General features: G+C 41.8%; 1 protein-coding gene across 1 annotated transcript; it reads right to left on the reverse strand.

Annotated features, from left to right (window-relative positions):
• Window positions 1–547: 547 nt before the first annotated feature.
• Window positions 548–946, reverse strand: LOC150075771 (protein CFDP2-like). The gene has a single exon (XM_090387879.1). The coding sequence runs from the start codon at window positions 944–946 to the stop codon at window positions 548–550; it is 399 nt and encodes a 132-aa protein (XP_090244005.1).
• Window positions 947–10,374: the final 9,428 nt, after the last annotated feature.

Raw genomic sequence — 10,374 nt, forward strand, 5'->3', positions numbered from 1 at the left:
GGTGGAACGGGCAAGCCAATCTATAAGAATAACGTCCTCACTTTCCAAAAGCATATCGACAGCTGCAGTGCGATGGGAGTGTGGCGTTATCATCCATAAACACGCTCCTCGGAACAGACGCACATGGGGAAGAATTACCTCAGTACAGTAGCGTGCACCGGTTACAGTACCGCCTTCCAGTATCTGGAGTTGTGTACGTCCATCCAAGATAACATTTCGACCGCCATATCGATCCTTCTCAGTGATGTCTGCGGGGTGATACCATGTGCCAACCTATCGCCAGATTAGCTGACGTCCAGAATCGCTGTTGAGACTGAATATACTCTCATCAGTAAAGAGTACCTTAAGAAAAGATTTTGTGATTGTAATCTTTAGAAAGTGTTGGTCCTTAAGTTTTGCACACCGGTATATAAAGTCTATAACTGATTTCTGCTGGAGTGATGGGCGCTCCCATTCTAACCCCCCATGAATGTTTTTTGTGTTGAAAAAAAGGTGTTAAGAATTTTCAGGTGGTACTGCTTGCAGAAACCGATGTCTCTCGCCATTGTCATTCACAGTCTACTCCAAATCGACCCACTACATCGTCATTACTTTTTGATCCAACCCGTCCATTTAGATCTCCTGTCAAAACTATTTCCTGGTTCTTCTTAACCAAATCCATTTGTTCATAAAGCATATGGTAAAACTTATCCTTTTCAGCATCATTCGCAACGTGTACAGGTGCATATACACCCAACATAACCATTTCCCTGCCATGTATGTTGAAAATAACTTTAATGCATCTTTCATTAATTTGGTCATAGCCCTTAACAAATCCCTCTAGTCTCTTACCCACTAGAACACCAACGCCTGCTTTAGCTCTTTCTGATTTTTCAACCCCACTCCAGTAATGAGCATATTCTCCCATCTGTTCATTCCCTTTTCCCTTCTTCTTTGTTTCGGCCATGACAAGAATAACAAGGTATATCTCTTTTGCTTCTGTAACTATCCCTTGTGTCTTGCGTCAGCTTCCACCAACGTTCAATACGAATAGTCCTTTTTCCGTGCTTAAGTCGTTTTCCTTTTAGTCCATTCGGACTCTTTGCAATAATGGTATTTTTTGCGGTAAAGTGTTTTTCCAAGTGCCGGGGTGCTGGCCCGACGCCTCAACCGTCTACCTGAGGGACCAGGGATTTGATATCGTGGTTACCTTCCCCTAGCCTTTGCTAATCCAACAGCTCATCCTGCAAGGCAGCAAGTTGGCAACGCTTATAAGGCGGTGTTTCCTCGCCTTGACACAGAGATGTAATTGAGTTCTTGTGGCATTTAAATTTGAACGAACCTGCCTCTGTTCATCCCTCCACACTGTTATCTCTGCCGCCTCGCTCCGGGACTGCTTATTGGTTATTCGCAGCTAACCCACATATTATGGGCCATTCGCTATCCGCCACCTGCGACCCGTCTGGTGGCTGCGGCCCGCCCCAGATTATATAGTTCATTACTATTGAAATTAGGAGTTTAAAATGGCAGAATGATGCAAATATCTAAGCAGCATCTGCAGGAGGCCTCTGACAAGGCGAAGACTCGAATCCACGCTGGAAGAACGGCATGAATTAACAGTTCATCGTGTTAACTACTCGACCACTTTCTTAACAAGAAAGTTGTCTGCTCAGTAGAATAAATGGTGGGTGTTGTAGAGTTTAGGCGCACCAGCAACTTAGGCCATATTGCGCTGTAATCGTATGCATGTAAATTGTGTGTTCTGTCGTCGATTTGCTGTTTGCTGAAAGGAAAAACCATGCAGTGCTACCCACGAGAGCAGTCGAAGAAGTGCTGTCTTGGACAATCTCTTCAAATTAATCCAGTCCACGATGAAAGTCAAATTAATCCAGTCCACGATGAAAGTCAAATTAATCCAGTCCAGTCCCTCGTGGTTTGTACAGCTGGTATAAACTGTCCTTTCCACATCGGGTGGAAAAGACTTAAGTTCGAATCCGAATCCCGTCAATGACGTAAGGAATTTTTATGAGCCTTTTTCACAACGTGGATTGGTTAGTCGGTCTCGGGCGAGGATAGCATAGTTTTTTTCCTTCCGGAAACGGGTTTTCGTCCACCAAACCGACCACAGAAAACTCGCAATTTACAGACATATTATATGCAGAGTAATTTGACCTGGGTTGCCGATGCACCTAAAACCCTATAACAACCAGCGGTGATGAATGCGTGGTCGTTTTTTGTAACTAGTTAGTGGACGAGAACTATATCACATAAGGTCGACCTTATACACTCTTCTGTTTCTTATTATTATCAGATATTATCTGAGTACGAACGATAAAGTTTGAGTACAATCGATCTTATTTGAACTCCGATTGCTTAACTGTCTGCTATACATATTAAAAAAAACATCGACTGTGCGGCGAGGGATAAGGTGAGTGACTTATTGTATTTGGAGGATATCCTACAGAACAACTTAATCACGTGTATAAGGTTATATTAACTTTTGATTATAATAATTTAGAAAACATTCTAACCCCCCAGCGCCTCCACCCTCCAGTTATGAGCGTCTCTAGAGTTAATGCTTGTCAGTTGTTTCAACAGAAGACGACGTTTGTGGGTAGCATCATTAATTGGATTAAAACTTCACCTTCAGGCAAGGTCATAAACACATTCCTCGCAATCGAAATGTCAAGTGCCCGTATGTGGAGCTCCACGGGGATATCGCGTTTCACTAATACAAAGTTGAGTTGCCCTCTAAGAAGCTAACTAGTCTCTCATCGGCAACCCAACTACCGAATCGTTTACTTAACTCCTTAATGGCTTGCGCGAGACGTTCTTTCTGTCACTCTTCGAAGTGTGAGCGACATTTTTCACCTGCAGCAGAGCGTGTGGCCTGCGAGTGGCTCAGGGGTATAGTTAGTGACCTCAGTAGAATGTACGGCGTTCCGATCCCTAGGTGGATGCCAGAAAACACATCTTAATTAAGTCCCCGTGTGTCGTGAGAGTGGGGCGCACCTTACGAAATTACGGGTTACTCTCGTATCTCTTCAAACTCTCGCCATCACCCGTTAACTGTGCAAGGCCGAAGAGCGCCCCCCGGCGGCCGAACCCCGTCATCATCTCCGTACTAATGATGTACTCGGACACATTACGAACCAGTGGTAGAGTCTGGGGCTGTCCCCCCTAATTGTCTGTAGCCGCTGTGATAGGCGATCGGGTTATTCCGTCGTTTTTATTTCGCGGACCCACTTGACATTACGAAGACGGATCCGTCATGAGGACGCTGGCTGTCTCGAGGCGGTCACCTGCCTCCCACACGTTTCGTAAGTTTCTGCGGCATTAACCGTGATTTTAGGATCGATGTCGCCTGTCATTGTTACGTTAGGTGTCTGGGAGACGCAGTAAAATCCGACCCGCTCCTCCCTCTGCAACAGCAAACGCATCACTTTTACGATCCACAGATAACTAAAGTGCTAAATTAGGGAATGCAACGCGCCATAATTAGTTTCTTTATGTTCGTGAGTTACTCTGATTGGCACCTTGCGTCTGCCCGGAGACTGGTGCACATCCCCGTGACCTTTTCGTGATCCCAGTATTTCATCTAACTTGAGATGTCGTGCCTCTGGCGGAAAACCGCGTCTGGCAGCGTACTGTGAAGAACATAGCCTCCCCAACTGGACAACGGGGTCAGGTATGTGTCCCACACATACGAATACCTGACCCCTAACGCACGTACACCTTATAGGTGTCCGAGGTAGTTATGTGACCAACTAGGGTGTTAGGATAAGTGCTTGAATAAAGTGGAGCAAAAGCCGCATTATTTTAATTCTCATGAAGACGCACCCGGCATTTAGAAATTAATTATGAATGATATACTTTCTTTTTTCCGATGAAGATTGTAGTAGTTAAATTTTTACTGCCACTGCAGGAAAAAAAAAAAAAAAAAAGGGTCCGAGTAGTCAATGAAAGAACAAAGTACGCAGCGTGCAAAACCAAGGATAAAAACGATCGACAGAACTACCATCAGTTGGAACAAATTGCAATTAAAGTTCATGCTGTCACTGACAACGACTGAAAAATGTGCAATTGAGCGCGTGTACATAATTGTTGCACTGAAGTCCAATTGTCACTTATAAGTGAAATGCACATGTAATTGCACGTGCACAATTGTTGCACTGAAGTCCAACTGACGCATATAAGTAAAATGTACATTTAATTGCATGTGCATAATTGTTGCACTTAAGGTCAGTTGTCACTGAAAGAAACTGAGATGCACCGCTGCATCAAGTTACTGCCATTGATAACTGAAATGTTCAATTAAGTGCATTTGCATAACTGTTGCACTTAAGTTCGCTGTACCGGTATTATTGAAAGTTACCATAAACTGGTACGAGCACGTACCAGCTCGTGAATTGTGTTACAGAAGACGCGCCAGTTGTATATTTTGCTGACAAAACGAGTTGAAAATTTACAATTATGTACTCGCGCAACAAAGGGGAGTTTTCTTTCTGCCATTTGGCACAACTAAAATCTTTCCAGTTAATTGCGGTGCCATTAGCACAACATTTCCACTACAAACAAGTTAGGGCGCAACACAAATTTACACCCAAATAACACCTGGAGAAGAACTCGTGCTGCGTTTTGGATAGGCAGATACTGTTGAACTCTAAACCTTACTTACGCTCTTTCTGTCTCTCGGAGAGTCATTCTGCTTTGCTGGCGTGCACTTCATATACGTCAATCTCCACAGTGACTTGGTGGGGTCGGAGGGTTCGGTAAACATCGCTTCACCTTCCCGATTGGCAGTAATCGCTGCTTCAGAAAACCCCCCTGTTTGAATATGAGGTCTTGAAAAGTCGTTTCCGTTACAAGTTGAAGGAAAAGTTTAAGAACTAACAGCTAATAAGAGCAGCAAACAGAAAACACAAAGCAATATTTGGAAGTTCGCGACTCCTCTGTGGGTTAAAGTTCAGGGGAAAGAGAGCGAGAAAAAAAAAAAAAAAAAAAAAAGACGCCCCTCTCTTTGCGTGTTTAAAGCAGTGCCGTTTGCTAGTAACGCCTGCTCCATTACTGCGTGGACGCTCTAATCATTGATTGCGGCAAGCTTGTGGAGCACGCTTTAGGAAGTTCGATAGAAAAAAACAGGTGCTATTGATCGTGGAAATAATGCGAGCCTCTCCCTTGATGTAATGGGAAGAGAACATCCATCAATAATGCATCGGACCATTATACAAACAGCGGCCCTCGCCCGTTGTTTCGCTTCGAAATTCACACGCTTAAAATGAAAATTATTAGAGAATAGTGGTGTTAAAGATGCAGTTAAGAAAAAGGAGGCGAAAGCTCTCACAAAAATTAATCATAACTAAGAAGTGCGAGGAAATGTTCTGTCAGTGGAGCATCTCATAATAAACACATTTCAACCTGTTTCACCAGCCAACGATGAGCCAAGGTCAGCGCCACCTACAATACACGAAGGTAGGTTTCATCAACTACGAGCACTACCCAACAAACACATAAAAAAAAAAAAAAAAAACTGTAACGTTTTATGCACCTTTAGGATTACATTACGTGGCTTGAATTGAGATTTTCAGTAGAAACAACCGCCTCATCCACAAGAGGGCGCACTCAATTATCACAGCCTGCTAAAACGAGCTCTTAAAATATTATTTGCTATACTACATTTCGTTGGCTAGGAAGAAAAAACGTGCTATCTGCTAAAGACAAACAAGGTGAAAATTTTGTTTCTCTTACACATTCTCAGGTAAGTGTTTACTTTTTGCCGATTCCCTCTGCTGTATTCAGTTCCCAATACCATCCCGACTAACAGGCTCACAACGTTACAAAATCGACTGAAGCTAACTATACAATTTAAGCTTTTCATCATGGCAGCAATGCCACTTAACATCTTTGATATACGAGAAACTCTAACACAACTGTGTCACTGCCCTGACGGGGAACCAACGGAAAACAGGCAATCCAAGGCACGTAATTTATAAAATTACGCCGCGACTGCCAGTGCTACAATTATTCTCGCCCAACACGTGAGAATAAAGTTCTGGAACGAAATAATTAAGAGAGCGATAATTGCGCGTTCGGTTCTGGCAGTGGAGCAAACAGAAACTCAATCAATCCGTCCATTCACGGCCATCATTATCCGTGTTCCATACGAAACGGAACAAATTTCGTGTCGACCACCACCAGCAGCCGAAACATCTTTCCGTTGTAGGGAATGAGTCAGTGAATCAATGTCCCATTATTTCTCGGCAGACGCCACTAATGGCCCCCGTAAATGAAAGGATCCCCGTCGGTAATGTTGCTTTAAATTTCAATTGTTCCTTTTCAATCAATATCTGTTCCATTTCTCCCGAACACCGTGTGCGGCCTGCAAGAGGCAGTTTGTGCACTTTCGTCGGGAATTGGTGGCCTCCACTCGTGAAAATTATAGGTGTCGGGGTGCTGGACGCGATCGCCGCAAACGCTGTAAATCACACAGGGCACACCATATCATTTACGGCAATTAGAGAAGAAGAAAAGCCGCTTCGATCAGGGAGACTTCCACGCTGTGTTCTGGGGGGTTCGCGCTAATGGTCAGCGGCCGTTCCGAATGAAACAACGGCGTGCAAGAAAGACCGGCCCACTTCGAGAAACGTGTTGGCCACGGGTGCTTGTGTTGACTTACATCGCACCTGACCTCCTGCAAGCGGAAACCAGTACAGCAAAGGACGACCCCCCTCACCCCCTTTGGTTGAAAGCCACCATCGTTGACTTCAATGTATGTACTCCGAATCGACCCAACCCTATTTTTAACACCCTTCGTTTTCACCACGTCCCGAGCGAACGCTGTTGGTGGCAGAAGTAGCAACCCCAAGTCTAATTACACAGTTGCACTTTGTAGTTGTTTAGTAAAGTTTCAAGCATCTCACTTAAGGTTTATTTATCATCGGAGATTCGTAGGTGTCATTGGGTTCAGACTTCGCTCCTCCGACGACACTCTCTCCCTCCCTCCCTTCCCCATACTTGAACATCACTCCTTCGATCCAAACTACCCTCTCGTCTCTATGAGCATCGATCGAGAGCAACTGTCAGCTACATCCAAACTAGATGCAGGCATGTTGTCCAATTTTCTGTATCACTTCTTCGAGCTATGTAATTTTGAAATCCCTCTTTTTTTTTTTTTTTTTTCTTTAATTTTAAATCAATCAATTTACTCATTCTCAGGCTTAAACTTTAAAGTAACAACGTTAAAACAACACAAACTATTAAAACAAATTATTTATCTTCTGTATTAAAAAAAAAAAAAAGTTCTTTATACTCCGGTACGACCACCAGGTCATTGGAGTTTGCAATAATCAATCAATACAAATGTTAATCGTATTTATTAAGTAGTATATAAATGCTAAAGATTGTTTAATATTTGTTTTACTTTTTAGTTATATAATTTTAATATTAGTATTATAAAGGCTAAATGATACAAGGAGGCGGGCTTTTTCTGCATCTGCCAAAAAAAAAAAAATAAATAAATAAATAAAAAAATAAGACTATCATTCATATCTTCCAAAATATCCAATTCCGCTTTAACTTTACCAAACTATCAACCACTTCTGCAGGCAAATTTCATGCATGCCCCCCCCCCGGTTCTTCTCTCTCTTTTGCCAGTGAAAATATACCGCCTTCGTTCATTTTACTGATTACCTTTAGGGCCTTGTACACCTCTAATAAATCCCCCCCTCCCACGACCAAAATTCCTGGTTGCTAAGCTTTGCAGTCCACACTTTATAAAGCCGTAACTCCTGTATTTGTGTTCTCAATTGCCAGTTTTCAGATAATTTGTACAACCGACCTGAGTCATTTGGAAACTGGTCTGGTTCTGGTCGTTAACTGCTCTTTCTTCCTTGAAATCATCAGCAAACTTTCACAATTTCCCCTGCATTCCGTCATCAATGTCATCAAGATAAGAAACAGAATGAAACAGAAACAATTATGCAACATTAACCATGTTCATTCTGCTTACATAAATGTAATACTCCTGGCAATTTTGCTGTGATGACTAATTCTGTTAGAAATATAAATGTACCTAATTAATTAACATTGCAAACCATTTTTCGTCTTAATTTTGCATCCATCCCTAGTATGTAAAACCAGCTGTAACAGTCTATTCATTGCTGGTCTATGACTGGACGAAGTGGGTTACCATTGACTGCTATAAAGTATATTTTCACTATAATAACTTTTAAAATTTTTATCATCATTCGTAGCGATCCTACATATTCGTATAAATCCATATAGGCTGTACACTGGTGCATGAAAGCTAAGGAGCAAACACAAAATTGTAAATAACTCACTTTTATTAGATTATGACAAAACGCGAGCGAGATATCTGTTATATCTCGTTATATATATATATATATGTGTGTGTGTGTGTGTGTATATAATATATGTGTATTGAACAACCAAATATGGCACGTCAGTAATTCATGAAAATATTCAGTAAAATGTGGATGTGTGACATTGACTATATATATATATATATCATTGCTACGCATTTATTTGGAATAATAATAATAATAAATTCTTTAATTAGTTAAATCGTATACATTTGTGATTCCGTGCATAGATAACCAGAGGAATCTTATAAACCATTGACTATACAAGTGACCAAGCACAGAAATACAAAGTTAGTCTACAAAATAACTATTAAAACAAAATATCAGAATAAAGAATTAATCATAATTAAAATAAACAAGACCCAAATTCGGCATAACATAAAATGGCATCAGCATACTAGGACCGGCACCTATACACCTGACCTTTACATACAGTAAGATAGGCCAAGATGTCATCGCGATATGACTTGTCAGTAGACCATAGGTCAATGTCGATGCTGAGCAAGCTGAGAGTTTCCAAAGTCACATTTGAGAAGTCTCTATTGAAACTCTGTAACCTCCGGAGCCTTGAGCACAAAGGGGAGGGGGGTACTGCGGAGGTGTCTTCCCAGCAAACGCCAACCAACCGTGTTCCAGATATTCATGTGATCATGCTTAGATGAACACAAATGAAGGAATGCATTTATTGTCCGCACATGTGCTCTGGACTGTGGGCGTGTATTGCAGATTGGAGCAGAGTGCAGATTTGGATGTCGTGTAGATCTGGAGAGACCACAAGATCTGGTTGGCCCGCTTCATCATCCAGAATTCTAGACCCTAATAATACTATATTATTTTATGGTTAATAAATAAAAGAAATTTTAAAAAATAGAGATCTACACAGAATGTGGATCCTGTAGTGTTAAGAGTTCTCCAGCCCCAAAAACTAACCTGAGGATAGAATTCGGAGAGAATCCAAAAACGTTGTCAGAATTAATTTTGGTGTTGTATGGATTTGATACGGAATTGTTTGCAATATTTAACAAGATTAAAAGTCACATCGATTCCCACACTGTCCCAAACCTAGACGCCAGTCCTCTACATACAGCAAGATAGGCCAAGATGTCATCGCGATATGACTTGTCAGCAGACTTTAGGTCAATGTCGATGCTGAGTAAGTTGAGAGTTTCCAAAGCCACATTTGGGAAGTGTCTATTGAAACTCTGTAAACTCTGGAGCCTTGAGCAAAACGTGCAATATGTTCTAATAAATTGGTCCAAAATGGGTCTTTCAGTGAACATAGGTCTTCCATGAGAAATTGTCTGCTTTAATTGGTAAACAAGAGACGAAGCAGGAGTAAAGTATCGCCAACCATTTACCTATTCTAATGAGAGCATCTCTACACTCAAAGAAACTCCTTACAAATTGGAGACATGCGACTTTTACTAAGTTATATACACCAAGTAGCCACTTCATTAGGCACACCTATCATTTTCACGAAACAGACGCCTCCTTTATTAGTTAACAGCATGACGTGTTCGTACCATGACATATACAGTAGGTGGCCAGCCAAGTAGGGATGCTGTATGCGAGAAATTCAATGCGAGAATAAGCAAGAAAAGCGAGTTAAGCGACTGAACACGGCACGGTAATCGGCGCCAGACCGACGACATGAGTATCTCGGAAACTGCAACCCTCTTGGAGTTTTCATGTATGATTGTGTCTCGTGTGTATCGATATATATAATCAAATAACATCCAGCCAATAACGGTCAAAAATAGCTCGTTAACCCCAGGCCAACGAAGGCTGGCAAGACTACAAGGATAACAAAGGCTACGTTCAAACCGAAAATCGTGGTAATCAAAGAGGCATTTCGGAACGCAAAACTTCGTACATTGTCAAGGATGGAATATTAGCCAAACAGCAAACGGCCAAGGACTGAACCCTGTGGAGCTTCACGAGGTTAGGATTCTGTTCTTGGCCCCTTGATGTTTGTAATATTCATTAATGATCTTGATGTAAGTATTTCAAGTTA

This window comes from Mastigoproctus giganteus, chromosome 13, assembly GCF_048544385.1.
Source record: "Mastigoproctus giganteus isolate SK-2022 chromosome 13, ASM4854438v1, whole genome shotgun sequence".
NCBI lineage: Eukaryota > Metazoa > Arthropoda > Arachnida > Uropygi > Thelyphonidae > Mastigoproctus > Mastigoproctus giganteus.